Source organism: Heliangelus exortis, chromosome 4, assembly GCF_036169615.1.
Source record: "Heliangelus exortis chromosome 4, bHelExo1.hap1, whole genome shotgun sequence".
In the NCBI taxonomy this organism is placed as follows: domain Eukaryota; kingdom Metazoa; phylum Chordata; class Aves; order Apodiformes; family Trochilidae; genus Heliangelus; species Heliangelus exortis.
Genome location: NC_092425.1, coordinates 27,022,560 through 27,040,196, shown reverse-complemented (window position 1 = coordinate 27,040,196; position 17,637 = coordinate 27,022,560). Strand labels below are relative to the sequence as shown.

Here is a 17,637-nt window from a genome sequence, read left to right as displayed (position 1 = left end):
ACACTGCCTGTCACCCCATGGAAGGGACAGGGGGTAATCTGCTGTGACAAGGCAGTGGGGACCAGGAAAGTGAGAGGAGAGGCTCTGCAGTGAAGCTGATTATGGGAAAAGGGGAGGAGAGGAGTTTTCCTGAACTATGTTTGTCATCTTCCCAATAACCAAACTAGTAATTAAATATTTTAAGTTAAATTCCCCAAGCCTAATCTGCTTTGCCCGCAGCAGTAAGAGGTGAGTGGTTTCCCTGTCTTTACGTTGACCCATGAGATTTGTCTCATTTTCTCCCTTCCTGCTGGGGGCGTTGAGCTGTGCAGGTGCTTGGTGCAGGCTGGATCCAACCCATCACACTGGCCATAGCTAGAGATCAGCTCCTGACAGAACAGGAGTGGCTGGGTGGTGTTTATGCCTTTAAGCTGATGTTTCCTTATCTCCATCCCATGGGACAGAGGATATAAACATGGCAGTGCACCATCTATCAGCTCTTCATTAGTGCTGTCAGTGTGTAAAGAGGATGCTGGGAGGCTGGATGAGCAAAGCTGAGCCACGTATAGCCTGGGTACTGCTTGTTCCAAACAGCATAGTACACAGCAGAGAAATCTGCCCAGCCTGAGCAAGACAGCTCCACAGAGAGAAAATGAAACAAGTACTTGCATCATCTGAGGATGCTCAGTGTGTTCAAGTAGATCACTTCTCTGCAGTAGCAAAAGCCCCAGCCTGTGTGCGTTTAATGCAGTTAAACTGCCATAACCCACAACTGCAACCAGTCCAAGGAGAACCTGCTTCTCCCTTGGAAGAGAGCAGCTCAGAGTCTTCTGCAAATACCTGTAAATACTCCAAAAGCTGAGGACACGGAGTAATTTATGTGTGAACTTGCCTCAACTGCAAGTCTAGAGGATAAACAGTGTCTAGACACAGTGTCCTATCAGAAGAGATACTAAAATTGAGCATCAGTTACTGATGCAAGAGGAATTTAAAAGCGCCTGTTTTGAGGCAGTTAAATGTACAATTCCCAGCTGCTTTTCATGAAGAGTGAATAGCCTTATGCTCTGGGAATCAAAACCAACCTGACTTCAGGAGGACTTCAGCAATAACAGGTATGAAAAGTATGACTCCCACCCCCTGTTACAGTAGATGACCTGCACTGGAGTACAGTAATATTTGAAAATTACTCCCATCAGAGTCCTACAGCCTGGATGGAGTAAATCTGGGGGAGTTTCTCTCCTAGTTCCATGTTTTATATCCAGTTCTACCCCTTGTTTGCAGAACAACTTACGCTACCTCCCGTTTTTCTCATCTCACTTTGTAGATGGAGAGAAGCACTCGTGTGAAGTACTAATGTTTGTAAATGTTATGACAGGATAATCTATAAAGTATTTTAAAGTGCTAGCTGGGGGAAGGAGATGTGAGGAGACCAAAGAAAGGAGAGCAGGAAAGCAAGCAAGAATAGAAGAAATATCATGAAGCTGGGGAAAACACTTTTCACCAGCTGCTCCACATTATTTTCTTTGTGCATGCTTCACAAAAACATTTCCCTCCAACAATGAAAGAGACCTGTGTTCCTCAAAAATAAACAATTAAATTGGCTACCCTGAAATAAGACTTGGGGCAGGAATACTTAAGGTCCTGCATCACTGCTTCCTCCCCACGCCCAGCCCACAGCCCCTCTGCTTGCATGCAGTCCAAGTTTTGACAGATGTCAGATGCACATGTGAGGCTATTTTATAACCAACACATATTGGATTGTACTACAGAAAGAACAGAGGAGTTGTTTATGTACTATCAAACCATGTAAAAGTGACTGAGGCCAATTTTAGGATCTCACAAGAAAAAGGCTGACATTTAAGTGAGAGCCACGAATGTTAAATTATGCAAGACAGCTTTTCCAAGGCTTTGAGCTTTGGACTGAGGGGTCAGATAACCTGTCTGATTTCTGCTGCTACTAACTTGATCCAGAAAAGTAGAGTAATTCCCTAACTCCATATTTGTGCCTCCTGTCTGTGCCCATTACTATAATATACATGCAGTCCTTGGGAAAGGGCCAAGTTCTGCACTAGCACTGAGAATTAAGTGTTTACAATACACCAGCCTCAGAAGTGAGGAAGGCACACTTAATCATGTAGCTATTATTAATGTTTGCCTGTTTTCTACTTCATAAGTAATGGATAGGGGTTGGTATACACATCCCCTAGTGTTTAGCTCGACTCAGCACACTTTGTGGGACTATCCTTCACTGGACTTTCATCAGAATTCCATGTTTTTTGGATGTGGAAGGAAAGGTGGTTCTCTCTCTCTCTGTTTCCCGAGCCCAAGTGTCCTGCTCTTAGCTGCCATCTCAGGCTGCTTCTGCACTCCCCACCTTCTTTGCTGTTAACAGATACTGAGGCTGCACTGCCAAGGCTCCTCTAGAGAGACATCTTTCCCTGCTCTACAAACTTTAAAGAATCCATCATCCAGCCATCTTTTTTTTTTTTTTAATCATGGCTGTTGGTAGCCTACCGGTGTTCCCACCTTTTCTGTCTGCTCACTTTCCCTTATGTGGATTTGTCATTCCCTACCCATCTTCCCAAATGCCTTGCATGAATCGGTTAATTGTGATATTGACATTTCTATTTTTCCATCAGATGTATCAAACATTCTTAGCCTTATATAACTTGGAGCAGTCCCTCTGGTAAATGATATGGCTTCACTAATGTCATCACAATTTTAATTAAGGTAGATGAATCCTCACCATCTTGCCCCATAATTGCATATCAGGCACTTTTAGCAAGATGGACCTGTCAGATGTATATTTGACCAAAGAATACTTTTCTGTAGCATTCTAGAAAACATGAGATGGCTGGCAGTACCTTAAGATCTGGTGGGATGTGATCCTTGCCAAAAGCAAAGTGAAAGCCAGATAGGGAAAGGTTAAATGGTTAGACAGAAGGGAAATTAGTTTATGGGGTACACATCCTCGTTGAAGACCTTCCAAATATCTGATGTGGGCTCTGGAGAATCAGTACTAAGAGTAAGAGGGTAAGCACACTCATGTCAGGGAAGACAGAAGGAGCTGATAAGACCTAATAAGCAAACCCAAACCTGATCCTGGTGCCCCTAATCAACCAACCAGCTACTAATGAGGATACAGTGCACCTTTGGTACTGTCACATCTAATCAGTGTTGGTCCCTGTCTTAGTTTGCTGCTCAGAGCAGCTGCCAGCCCAGCACACCAATCCCCATACTTTTCCTTGGCAGCAAAGGAAAAAAAAGGAAAAGCGCTGTGCTCTGTGCACGGGGTCACAGCTGGGGATGGAGTTACAATGAGCTCCTGTCTTCAGCCCTGATAAAACTGGGGCTGGTTTTCTTTCCAACCAAAGGGGTGGGAATGGCTCCACACATACAGCTTTTAGAGGGAGGGGAGGGGGGATAGACTGAGCTTAGAGACCTCTTTTAAAACGGGAAGAAACACCTTTTCTTCCCAGGCTTCAAAGCAGAACTGGCGGATGTGAGCCCTGGGTGCTATCCTGCAGTACTGTGGAGCTCTGTCCTTCATCTCTGTCACCTTACTGAGGACGTGGGGACTTCAGACGGCTGTGGGTAGAAAATGATGACCAGGCAGCTCGGGATTTGTACACAGCAAAGGTGGGGTTAGGCCAGGCACAGGCAGGGTGCAACTGTGCTAGCCCAGCCAGCAACAGATGGAGGTGGAAGGCAAGACAGCATTGCAGATCCATGCACCTCTAAGCCTTTAGCCTGCTTGCTCCCTCTCTGCTGAAAGTGTTTGCTGTGCTCCAGCCTTCTTGTTGGTGAATAGCTGGGTCAAGCTCAGAGGTGCAGAAGTGAGGCCTTCCCTGGGGCTGCCTGTCTGCAGTGAAACTGGGTGAGAAAAGTTTACTATTGCCTGGGGTAGCAAGTTCTGGGCCATCCAGTTACTGCTTTTTCTTTTTGCTGATTTACTTTCACAGGAATAAGGATGTAGTTTTCTCCACTGTAGGAGGAACCTTTCATCTGTGGGTGACAGACACACAGCCTGCCTTCTGCTCTTGCAGTACCTCAGCACATGTTACACAGCCTCATACCAAGCCCTGAAACACATCTGGCCCTCACAGCAGACCTTGTTGCAAGGTGAATGAGCTCAAAATAGCTCAGACCAGGAGGAGGGAAAGCATCTAACCTGCTATGTGAGACTCAGACATAAAGAGGCCTCCTGAAATTGTGCCTGGAACAAAAGCCCACCTGTTCTGCAGACCATCTTTTCATGCCCACCCATAAGAGACAGAAAGACACTCTGAACTGCTGCCAGGGTTAGGAGCATGGGCAAAAGTAACTTGTAAATGAAATTCTTCATTCCATGAAACTGAACACAAATTTCAAGCATATGATCCTAGCTTCAGGTTTTCACAGATTTGCAACATATTTAATGCTTCACTGAAGCAGCAGGTATACAGCCTGCACTCCAAGTGTTTGAGAGAACTTAACGACATGCGAGGTGGCTTTTATTAGCCATACTGAAATGACAACACAGCTGCTTCCTGTGGATGACAAATCTCCTTCTTTCGGTCGGGGGTGGGGTTAAAAGAGGTGATTCAGAGATACCGGCCAACTGCACGCACTTTGCAACATCTGGGCAAAGTCAAACAATTCAGCTGGATTTGGCTAAGGACAAAGGCTGTGCAGTTTGAGAGCTGTAGGAGGGGTAGAGCTCTGCTTTCTGCAGGGTGGTCAAGCCTAGACCCCAGTTCAGCAAGATCCTGATTCCCTGCAAACTTTTCTTTTCATTCCCTAAGTGCCAGATATGTTTTCAAGCCTAGAACAATCCAGGATCATTTCCTCCCTTGCAAAGGGATTTGCGTGTCTATTTTTCCATGTACACATCCCTGTTTACAAAAGGGAGGTATTTAGAGTCAAGTCTGTGACAGAGCCTGGATTTAATTAAGATGTCATTGCAATAAATCAAGCCAAAAGAAAAAATGCCAGAAAATACAAATCTTTCCTCCCACTCCCCTTCAGCAAGAAGATGCAATCTGTGGACTTACCGTGGCAGCCCCAGCCACATAATCCAGGAAGGTGACCACTCGCTTCTCTCAGAGGTCTCCTGTGTGGCCTGGGGGGGTGACAAGTGGCCCTGCTCCTCCCGGGCTTCACACGCTCTCATCTCCAGGGCTTTGAGCACCACTGATGAGTTGGTGTTTTTCAGCAGGGCGACAGCCTCGCTTCGGCTGACCCCCGTTAAGTCAATCCCATTCACGTTCAGGAGAATGTCACCTGAGACCCATAAAGCAGAGGATAAAAAACCTTGCAAGCATTTCCAGTCTCCCCTCCCCACCTCCACAAATAAGCAACTCAAAACCATGGCCAGGAACTTGCTGCCTGATGAGGCTTTTTGTTAATCCACTCATTTAATGTGGATGTGAAGCATATGGTAGTAAACATGCCACAGGCATGAGGGAAGGGGCTGCATCCCCATACAAAGGAGCATCGCCAGGATGGATGGAGGCTTCGGTCCAGGCCACGTCACGTCCTGCCTCCAGAGCCAAACAGCACAGCTGGGGTCCTGCTGTACCAACAAGCTTTGGTAGGGGCACTTGGTGGTAGTCCAGGTCTCTGAAGCCCCCTTCCAGCTAACAACTTCAGTGCTCAGCCTCAGCTTGAAATCTGAAAGCTCAAAGGTGGTTTTCTTCCAGTGCTCCCTAAGCTGAGGACCTGCTGCTCCAGATGGCTCTTTGTAAAGTTTGCTTTGGGGAGTAACATATTATTATTTTAATCTTAATGCCTGTTTGAATGGCCACAAGCCAAAACATCTTTTTGTATGCCTTACTTACACTATAGGCACAGCAGCTTCAGAGAAACATGCGAAGATGACCTCAATTACTACAGGGAGAGCAATGAAGACATCATTAATGTCATGCAAGTGGCCATGAAGCCAAGTGCTCCACTAGCACTCCAGGGCTTCTTTAGGTGCCCTCTGCATTTTGCTTGCACTCTCCTCCAGGCAGGGGCTGTATTCATCCACAGTCCCAGCAGCATGACATGAACATTAACCTCTTCTGGTGGTCTGCCCGGATGAGACAGACAACAGCCCAAGGGCTGCTCTAACCCTTGGAGGCTTATGGTGCTGCTGTAACATTATGTATTCATTTGTTTCTAATTTTATCAAATTAACTAGGCTGAATTTTCCATGCTGTCTCATCATGAATATTTTTTGAAAATGTGTCCCACTGAGATGCAGTCATTTCCCAGCAGGAGGAAAGTGGAAACCTGCTGGTTTGCTCCTGTTGTCATGTTCTTACATGGATTTTGATGTGCAGCCATAGCTCCCTCCAAGGGGAGGTTGTGTGTGTTTCTGCTGGGTGCTGTGACCAGGCTAGTGGAGCTTTACTTTTGATGCCTTCACTTCCCTCACACTTAGGATTTCCCTCCAGCTTCTGAGAAGTGACTGGGTTGAAGCTGAGCATAAGGAATGAAGCACAAGGGGATCAGGGTGAAGTGATGGGGAGCTGTGCGGTTGCTGAATGCATAGTAACAAGGTGCTTGGCTCTTGGGGATGGAACATCCTGAAATCTGAGAATTTCACCACTCCTCTACTGCCTACCTATTCCCTCAAAACCCACTGCTAAAATGTTATTCATCTTACTCTAAAGTCTTATTCATGCAGAGGGGGAGATGCTATTAATTTTATCCCTCTTACATCATGAGCCAAATGAAGTTATGAAGCCAGTGTTTCCAGAAATGCTATTGAGCCACAAGGCACTAACATTGCTTCATACATGACAGGAATCCCACTCCTTTATGTTTCTTTCAGATCCATGAATATATGACAAACAAGCACAAAAGTTTACATTACAAAATCAATGAGGGTTGCACAATGAAAATTTTAGTAATAGGAGATGGTGATGTAAGCTCATTTTCCTTAAAAACTATTTATTTTTTTCTACTAGAATATGCCTGTATCACAGTTCACAGAGGGAGTTACTGCTGCCTGTTACAGCTTTCCTTGTAGCTGACTTGAGACCCTCTAATCTGACACATCCCAAAATCTATGGGATAGCTGAGTATGTGTGATGGTCTTTCACTATCTCATTGTCAAAGGCAACCTTTGGATTAAACAAGGGCTTCAAAATCCCCTCATTTTACCTGTTTTTATCCTGCTGTCTCTGCTGATAACTCCTCCAGGTTCAACACTTATCACGTAGATAGGCAAATCCCATTCTCGGTTAGATGCTCCGCCTGCCACAGTCATTCCCAGTGACTCTGTGTGATCTTTCCAGACAGCCACCACCTTCTCGTGACAGGTGACAGCATGAAGGGTGCTCTGTGATGGAGAAAACACCAATAACAAACACAGTGAGCATGGAGACGTCCCTGACAGCTTTGGCATTTTCTACTGAAATTAATATTTGTTGAGGGAATACCAAAGCACTGGAGAGCCACCTGCCAGGCCTGGCCAGGGCTTTGGGCTCTCCCAGGGCTTCAGAATCTGAGGACTCAGAGCTACCACCAAGATAGTCTGAGCTTTCATAGTTGAGGTCAAGCACTGCTTCCACAAAAATCTGAAGTGTTCTAATGTTGAGACCATTAGAAGCAAGTCTTTGAAATGTAAATAAGGAATCTGATTTTTTTTAAAAAAATGTTCTTGATATTAATATCACTAGTGGTCATCATTTCTTTGATTATCAGGTCACAGTTCTTATCTTGCTGCTTGCAGTCTGACCATCATCTGCATGATGAGAAATGGCCCACCTCAGTCAAAGGAATAAAATTCCTGGGGACAGATTCAAAGACAGGCACTTCATTTGCTCTTCCAGATTTCTGTGTTTCTCAGGAAAAAAGGACACTAACAGGGTGAAGAGCCATTGGCTTCAACAGTGCTCTTCCTAGTGCTTGTTCTTAAAGGGTCACTTTGTGACAGATTCCTCTACAGCCTGAGGACAGCCATTCCCTTGCTCCTCTTTAGAAGAGGAAAAGTTGCATATACACCACTGGCTGTGCATGGATGAGGGTGAAACAAACTCACAAGTGGGCTCAGGATGGAGAAGGAACACAAGCTCAAACAACCCCATGTGAACCAAATGTCACATTTACAACACATTCACCCCTTACAGAAGAGTTTGAGAGACAAGGATGCTTCACCAGAAAATCTGGTTTTAAATGTTAACTGCTTTGATTTCCTTAAGTATTTCATAAGCTGTGCTCCTGGCATCAACTCCTGAAGATCCCACCCCCTCTTACAGGAACAGCACCACCCATTCCAGGCCCATAAGTAAATATCATGCTGCTAAATGCATTTTAAATTTATATTACCTGTAAATGTACATTACATGTAAAAAAAAACAACAAAACAACCTTCTTATTCACTAGCATGACCTCACATTTATAATATTCAAAAAATAATCTATAAAACTAACTTAAAACCACATTAATATCTCAGATATCCGTGATCCCACGACATTTAACTTTGATTCCTGGGCCAGCAACACTGAAACTGGAGCAAGGCAGTCCATAGCTGCTCCTGTAGTGACAATAGTGGATGACATCAGACAGTGGCAAGAAGTTTTTATGGGAGTAGGGCAGGCTGGATCTTTATTTTGTGGGGTTTTTTAAAGGCATATTTGGTGAAACTAATTCCATGCCAGGATTTCTGTGATGTGACATTGACAACAAACCCCAGACTTTTTAGGAGCTTGGGAAGGGATCTCTCGATGCTTGAATGGAAAAATGGTGGCAGCCTCAGGGCTCCAGGAACACAAAGACAAGGAGCTCAGTGAAGGAGGTCTTCTCACAGTCACTGGGACAAAAACCCAAGTTGATATAGTTGTTTGGACATATTCCACATGATCCATGCAAAACACAGGCACCATGCCAGAGAGATTTGGCTAATGGTTTGCAAATTAATCTAGAAATTTCTGAAGGTTTTATTATATTCTCTTTTTAAAAAATATAAATGTTCTAGTCCAAATAATTTTAACCTTTCACTTCTGTCTTTAAGGTGTAAATGTTTTAAACATAGTAATTGTATCTTTGTGCAGACTAAATGTTTCATTCATGTTTGTATAAAATACTCCAACCTTTTCCTCTTGGAAAGGAATGGCTTTCCATCAACCTGAAGTATGTGGGACATGGGTACTACTAATTTTTAGAAAAATGCAGTCTGAAATCTTGCAAGACAACATGAAGTTGGAATTAGACTTGCAGCTCCAACTATTTGGAGCAGTCACATTATGTATGCAGTGTCCACCATGTCTCAGACAGGATTTTTGCATGATAAAATAGCTCATGCTCTATTTTTGAGGAATCGGCACTGAGAGAAGCAGATTTCAAAGCAGTCATTGGTAACAAATTCTCCTGTTGTGTCTCAGAGAAAAATAATAAAAGTATTGGTACTTGTATGCTCAACCATGTAGGAGCAGTTTTCCTTTGAAGCTACTCTTCCACATGTCCTCTCTTACATAGTTGCAAAAGGAATTGGGGTGATTCAGCTGAGACAACGGCAGTGATGAAAGGCAAGTAAAGCCTTTCTTAGTAAACACACGTGGAACTTGCTTGGAGGTACAACTGATAATGAGTAAACCAGTTAAAGGCAATGTTTATCAGTGACTGCATTTCAATGCATTCTCTTTTAAACAATTGCCCCTTTTTGTCATTTTGAATTGACCTGGGGGGTCAGGAGAAGAAAAACATAACAGTTCATCTCCTCCTCTTTTAAATTTTTTTCTCATCTGTATATTTACTGAAAAATAAATATTTACAGCAGATTATCACAACATCAAAGCCATGACACGTGTCTTGCAGGCAAAAGACAAAAGACATAGCTGTGTTTGTTTGGAAAATGTACTTCACCTGAAGGCTAACCTGCTTCTACAGTGGGAAAACATTGCCTGCTCAAGCAACAGGGAGACAGGTTTGTTTTAAGTACTAGACAATTTGTTAGAAATGAGGAAGAAAACAGTTTCGATTAAAAACAAGTGTTATTTAATTAATGGCAAAGTTCCCAATGACTTCAAAGAAATCAAATCTGGCCGTTTATGGGTTACAGCCCAGCTTAACAACCTCGGCTGAAGAAGAAAGTGTTTCTGACATCTTCTTTTCTGAATCCAGGCAGCAGTTAGAGCAGTTGGGGCTGTGCCTCCCCTATCTCTGTATACAGCAAAACAGCTCAGGGAGAGCCTGTGCAGGACCAGGCACACCATGCACCCAGCATCACTGCTGCCAGAGGAGGACTTGGTCACTGCAGCCCAAGTCCTCTTCTTTCTCCAGCACCTTGTTGGCTGCATGGCTGGTTGCCATTGGCATTGGCCTGAAAGTGAGCTGCCTTCTTGTGTTTTCCAGATGGATTCAGGCTGTCATGAGGGCAACAGCTTGGCCAAAAGTGGTTCCTGAGCCATCAAACGAGTAAGACAGCTGCTGGAAGTTACAGTTTATTTTTGATGATGAATACAGCCAAGGCTTGAGAGCAGATTTCAGCCCACGTTTACATCCATGCTCTACAACGAGAACTGTTTCCCTCAAAGAGAGCATTCCTGACCTGTTAAAACCACCTCCTACGGTAAGCTCAGGGGATGAAAAACACCTTAACATTATTCAGAATTTAAGTCAGCTAGCAATCTCTCTATCAATTACACATACTAAAGCAATCCTGCTGATGGCAGCAGGTAGCAGACTCATCAAACCATCAGTGGAAACTTCCTTGACAGTAAATCCAACCACCAAGCATTGGCATGGTTTTGAGCAGAGTGTGCACTGCTGCACTGCATTTGGACAATGTACAGCCCCTAGACTTGCAAGCATTACTCCTGCACTAATGTCTACTTAAAAACAAATAACATCTTAAATCTGCCAAAGCCTAGAGTTTAAAGATCCTGAACTGCAAATGGTATTCAGTTAAACTTTCAACAAAAGAAGCAAGAGAAATTCAAACTGATACACTCATACCCTATAAAAGGGCAGATAACTCTCCAGTAATCATTGTACCAAACCAAAAGCCCACAGTGCCTGATGTTTATTGTGTCCACTGGCTGTACTGATCTCCTGATCTATTTCCACAGCATTTTCTCTGATATAAACCCTCCACTGCACACACATAAAGCTAGAGGGATTTAGGAACAACTTCAAATTTTCTTTTTGAAAGAAAGTGCCCAAATGGTAGCACTGTGCAGAAGCCCACTGCAGCCTGCTGACTCATGCATCTATGTAGATCCTATCTCTTGTGGTAAACTGGAAATCCCCCTAAAAGCTGTGACCCTTCCAAGAGATGATGATTCAGTGGTCTTTAAAAGGACTGTTGCAAGCTCAAAATTGGCCCTTCAATCTCACAGATACTCACAGTAATGTTGGATTTACCAAGAACTGCCATCTAAAACATCTCAGTATGGAAGGAGAAAATGAGGATCTAGGGCAGTTCACAGAAGAAAAGTCATGTTCCCAAGTAATTCTGTATGGTGCCCACTAATCAGATGAATGTGGTAGAGGGAGCAGGTGCCTGGAGCTTCATTAGAAATAGTACAGTAGCAACACAAGCTGATTGCTGCCCTACAAATATCTGCCTAAGGAAATCATTACCTCACTAAGAAATAATGCCTTGCAGATGCACGATTAGTTGGACATTATTTGCTACTGGGTAGTGGCTGCCAAGCATTGACTCTGCTCTCTGGTTTAACTCCTGCCAATCCAAGTCTCACCCAACAAGGGCTGTGATGGTGATTTTGTGGAAAAGGAAATCTAAAAATAGATGAATAGATACTAGCATACTTTTCACACATAAAAACATTGAATAATGTTCATCAAACTCCACTGGCCAGATCCATGCCCATGGCCAGGATGCTGTGTTCACCCCAGCCCCCTGCCCCACCACTGCCCTTTGCCTTCTCTTTCCCACCCCAGACAGAGTCTGGGCAGAAGCAGTGTATGAATAATGAGCAGCACAGCTTTTACGTTGCAAAATAAGACATTCTGCTGATAGAAACCAGAGATAATAGCCCAAGACAGTGAAATGTTCACTGCTCTCTCAGTCCCCTGTCCCACAAACAACAGAGAAACCAGACTTGTGCCCTCACCTTGCCAGGGTTGTGTCTCTCAGTGGGACAAGGCTGCTGGCTGCCACTGCTGTAACTCCAGCCCGTCTCCTGCAAGATGTCAGGGGTCTGCTGCCTGGTCTGCCGAGACACGATGAAGTGAACCTGCTTCTCACTGGCCTGTGGGAGGAAGTACAGTGTGAATTCCACCACCCTGAAGCAAGAAACCTCTGTGCTGCAGCCTCAGAGGACTGACAGAATGTGGTTTTTAGTGTGGTTTGGATTTCCCGCTAATGTGGTGGTGATGACTTAAAGCAGCAGCATCAATTCAGGTCATTAGAGTCCATAAAAATTTCCTGTCAGCCAACTTATACTTCTCTTGAAGTATATTTGGGGTTTTACTATCTGCCCCAAATTTGGCTGTGAGCAGTGATCTACCACAATGAGTGCTGACCGACCAGCTCTCACACACCAACCTACACCACTACAAAGCAGCAATGTGCTTGCCACAGTGGAGACAGGTAAACAGAATGACTGCTGCTGGACAGGAACCCTAAAAAAGATGCAATTAACCCTGTAATGAGGGATGTACTCGAGCCTTGAGTGGTGAAAGTAGGGGGTAAATGACATAACTGAGTCCACTGCAGGTAACAAGAGTGACAACTGTAGACCTGCTAATGAGAGAGTTGTGCAAACATTTGGAGAAGTAAAATCCTGCACTGGAGCACAGACAAAGGGCACAAGGAAGTACACAGGGCTTGGGATGGGAAACCAGCCCAAACTCTCACTCTAGGAACAGGAACTGCAAAAACAATTAACCCAAAATAAGCTCCAAATTATTTTGGGCCTTTTTGCACAACACAATCAGAATACTTACATGCTTGAGAGATGCTGCAAAGCTTCTACTGAATTATATTTGCTCATTATTTTCAAGGCGTTGCACATGTGAGTGATAGCAGTGTTATGAATTCAGTGTACAGGTGAATTTCTTCTGTGAAGTTCTGATTCACTGTTTCCCTAGAAGCAAGTGGCTTCATTCTTGCCTCAGTGAGGCTCATATGAGGGTGTTCTGGACAACAGTGATGCAAAGGCAATGCTGAGAAGGTTTAGCTAGGTAAATCATAGATTTCTGTTCTAAGGGCAAACCAACATTCTGAAGTGTAGAAGTAGCTTCGATGCTATAGAAGCATACCAAAAGATTAAAAAGTTATTCCTACAGCCTCCTCTTTAGGTCAAAAACCTCGGTATTGTGGGAAGCAGGAAGGACTCTTAAGGGCCAATCTCCAGAGCAATTCCTGCCTGCTTGCTTGAAGGTTATTACCAAGGAACTGACCAGTATCTGACATGGAGCCCCCTGCAAGCATGTCTGGAGGTCTGGGGCTGCAGTAGTGATGTTTATATGAAGTTTACTCCTGTCCCACAGCTCTGGGGGCATCAGACCTCCAGACTCACTTGCTGACACACTGACGTGCCCCGCTTGCTGGAGAGAAGCTCCAAGGAAAGCTGGCATTGAACAGGCAGCTGGAAACCAAACCCAGATCCAGTCGTGCTATTGAAATCAAATCTCCTGCAGACAATTAACAGAAGCCAGAGGAGGCCCCTGGGATTTTTGTTTTTATAGTCTGGCTTGTCTTTTCTGAAGCTGGATTCAATAGTAGCAGCTGGGAGTTAAAAAATGCTTTTGAAAAATATCACTACAGTTAAAAAAAAGCAACCTACCTCTCCTAAACCTCCATCTTCAAGACTAAAATCTCTATCTTCAGACTGAGCTATTTCCAGGGAAGGTGACATCTCAGTGAAAAAGTCTGCACTCCTTTGTTACTTTCCTAACATCTTGGAGGATTTTAGTTTTTTCACAGCTTCATAATATATCATTTGATACATACATGTGTATTTCAAAATTACTTTCTAGGTATTTTTACAGAACATTAATCCCAGAACTCTGGACTCAGCTGATATACAAAAGCAGAATTCTGTATCTCAGGAGAAAGGAAACCACCCTGGTTGCTAGTCTGTATGGGATATTATTGAGAGTGAACTGAACAGTACAATATTCAACATCCTAAGGGCATGTGGCCCCACAAGAATCCAGTTTTCTCTAAAACAAACAACTTCAGCTTACGCAACCTCAGTTCAAAACTCATCTGCTGCCACATGGTTAGTCTCAAAGTTGGTTATTTAGAGTAAAGTTGTAAATGTGATTGATTCTCATAGAATGACTAGCAAAAGTTCAACATGAGTTTCTATTGCAATGTCACATTTGTCTCCAGGTCAGTCAAGTTGAGTAATTTCTAAGAAGTCCAGAGTGTTTTAAAAAGTTATCCAAACAACAAGACCAGCTTTTGTATTTACATACATCCATGTAAAAAACCACGAATGTTTCTGCTTATCAGAATATTAGTTACTGCTTCATTCTGATCCCTCCTCCCTCTTATCACTTGCTTTTCCCACAACCCCTTGCCTGTTTTTTGTGCTGAAGAAAAAATTAAAGGAATGAGGTGAGCTTTGGGGCTGAATGCAAGCTGATACCTGAAACAATCTACCAAATTGGAGAGACAGACAAAGTAAATGAAGCAGGGTGTAAGAGACATTGTGGCAACTGCTGAGCATCTAATCTGCAATTGCTTCTTAAAAGGCGGCAATGCAGTTCTCAGCAGAAGCTGCCCCATTTCTTGCAGGGACAGTGGAGCATGGCTGCATGCTACATCCTGACCTGCTTTCTGCTGCTGGTGGTTGTCGTGATGGAGAGGGGGTCACGTGCCTGTCACAGCTGCTCTGAACTGTGTCAGTGGAAAGAGGGAGAGAGGAAGGGGAACATCTGGGATCAGTAGAGTCTGGCTCAACCCGTGCAGCTCCGCTTCATGTGCTCACATGAGCGCTCACTGATCTGTTACCTTGCTCCTTTTCTTGTCACTCCCATGGAAAACAGATGCGGAATGTCACGTTATTTAGATTAAAGTGCCACATCTGACACAAATCCATGACTAAAGATGACGTGACAAATGGGAAGCAGCAAACTCCCAAGTGTTACGATGTGTGCGCGTTCCTAATTAGCACTTACGCGTTTTCTTCATTTCAGGTCTCGTGACTGAGCTTATAAACAGCCAGACACCTAATCTACTGATTAACAACTGCTCCACATATGCTGATGTGTAACTGCTATAGGCCCAAAGAATCAGATTTGTCTCAATTATTCATTATTTAGAGGTCAAAACGAATCAGATTCCACAGAAACCTGATGTTCTTCCAGATGTGCTTTGCCTAACAAACCACCACCACCTCTTAGTGAATATTAAATCTGTTCTTAAAGAAACCAATGGTGTATTTGAAGCCTGCACCACCATTCACTTGAAGACTTCAATATACTGTGAGTGACACATGCTGAGACCTCAACAGGCAGGATACTGTTGAGAAACCATAGGACCCAGCAAAACATCCCTTCGTGTAAGAAGCAAATGCAAAACAGTTGTGGTTTCAGAATAATGGTTTTTCTCTGGCATAACATGGAAACAGGAAAGGCAAATGATAATTGATGAAAAAACATGACAAAAAAGACACAGGTTCTGGGAATTTTGCATTAGACAAATGTGATTCATGGAGCTCACATTAATGCAATGTAATCCTGGCTGTTCAGAAACCTGAGTCTGCCCTTTGATGGGCATGTTGTTTAAATTCCTGGGGACTGGTGTTCATTTCAAGCATTATTATAAATAACATCCACTCTTTGGAACCCAATAAGAGCCTTAGTTGCGTTTTTAAACACTTATGTGTGAATGGTCTCATTAGTAATTTTTTCCATTTCATCTCTAGGCTGAATGGGCTTTTTTTGCTTATGAAGCACTGTTGCCTTCTTTTGTAACCATAAAGAACTGTTCCAAGAATACCAACTTTTTAGAAAGGTTTTCATTCCAGATTTGTTTCCCTTGGAGAATTTAAACCTCCCCCTTTGCCGCCTTCTGCTCCCAGTTAGTAAGCTACATAAAGTAGCTGGACCAGAATTTCAATGACTTGCATTATGTAAGGGGATACTGTTTTTTTTTACCTGTGCTATAAACTTCTCAGTAAAAGTGTAAACTGTGAACCAAGTCTAAAGGAGGAATCCTTTCCACAAAATGAATGGATTCGGATGCTTCTGGAGGTCCAGTTCATGTTACCCTGATGATACCTGTCTGAAGGAGGAACCAGTTGGCCTGATTTGACATCTTGTTATTGAGGCACATGAAATTTTTCAATATGACTCCAAATGAAATGTAAAATTGCACAAGTATAATAACTGCTCTAAATACAAGATAAAAGCAACAAAAGATTCTTGGCTTTGCTTTTTATGTTGAAGTTTTCTAAAAAATGTAGGCTTTAAAGAAAGAAATGAAGGGTTGTGGAAGGGAAATGAGACAGAAACTTAATTATTTCTTTGCTGAGAAAGGCACAGTGTGGGGTTTTTTCCAACAGTTTTCTGGTAAAACTGTTTAGTGCATTGCAGAGGCATCCTGTTATTTCTCAACACGAGTTTAAAGAGAGATTTTAAAAAACTTCACTGCTACAGATCCATTTTTTCCAAAGCATCTGGATTTCAATACACTAGATCTAGGTAAGAAATATCTACAAGGTATGGAGTACCTTCAGTCATAAAACACTTACTGGTATTCATCCTGAAACATGCCATTCATTGCTTTAGGCATTTAGGCTGCTCTGGTTTGCACCAGGGAGCACTGTGGCTCCTTCTGAGATGAAGGAGTCAGGACCTAGATGGACTCAGTGCTCCAACAGTGCAGGCTGGCCTGCATTTTGCAAATGCCATCACTTTTTGGTGAGGCACAGACTAAGGGGATGTTTACAATGGTCTGTACAATACAAAGCCTGATGGTAAATAGCATCACTGCATGAGTCTGCCCATAGTCACCCCTGTACTCACAGTGAAACCAAGGAGCTTTCATAGGTGTAAGCTAGTTAGCCCATCTTGACGAATCTCCTTCCCCCCCAATCACACACATATTCAATTTGGGCCCTGCTTTGCAATGGACATTGCAAATACACCACTAGCTTTTAGCAAAGTTCAGAAACCAGAGTCAAAGTGGTGGTGACAAACCTGTATCAGCTGGGCTGCACTCTCAGGAGTGCCGTACCGATGGTCGTGTCCATTGATGGCCAACACCCGGTCGTTCTCCTGAAGTTGTCCATCACGGGCAGCCACACCACCTTCCAGCAAGTTGAAAACAAATACTCCCGGCTCATCGGCCTTGCGGACGAGCTTTATTCCCAGCTGCTCATCCGGGCTCCTTTTGTTCAGCACAACATGGAAACTGCTGTCCCTGTTGCAGTGAGCATCAAGGGAAAGTCCTCGGCATCGGTACCTCTGCTCTCGCAGCACTGTCAAGCGGAGCACGTGGCAGGGTTGCTTCAGGATTGATAGGGCATAGTTGTGAGGCACATTTTTTATGTCCATGCCATTTACCTGGAAGAGAGAAGCATAAATCAGCAGCAGAAAGACCATCTAACCTGAAATGGCAACAGACGGGGCAGATCTATTTACACAGATGTCTTCGTACAAAGTGACTATTTCAAACCATGTCATGCAGGAGGTCAAGTTTGCAGAGCAGAACAGTCTTCCCCCCAAGGAAAGGACATGCTGTACAGACAATTTCTGCCTTCTTTT

General features: G+C 43.7%; 1 protein-coding gene across 6 annotated transcripts in view; it reads right to left on the bottom strand.

The window, feature by feature from the left end:
* LNX1 (ligand of numb-protein X 1) overlaps positions 1-17,637 on the bottom strand; it is an 83,013-nt gene that overhangs the window by 5,168 nt on the left and 60,208 nt on the right. For all 6 annotated transcript variants that reach the window (XM_071743528.1, XM_071743531.1, XM_071743532.1 and 3 more), the window contains 4 exons: positions 17,071-17,436; positions 12,027-12,164; positions 7,111-7,288; positions 5,013-5,241 (listed from right to left, as the gene is read on the bottom strand). In XM_071743528.1, coding sequence (XP_071599629.1) covers positions 5,013-5,241; positions 7,111-7,288; positions 12,027-12,164; positions 17,071-17,436 — 911 coding nt within the window. The remainder of the gene's footprint in view (positions 1-5,012; positions 5,242-7,110; positions 7,289-12,026; positions 12,165-17,070; positions 17,437-17,637) is intronic.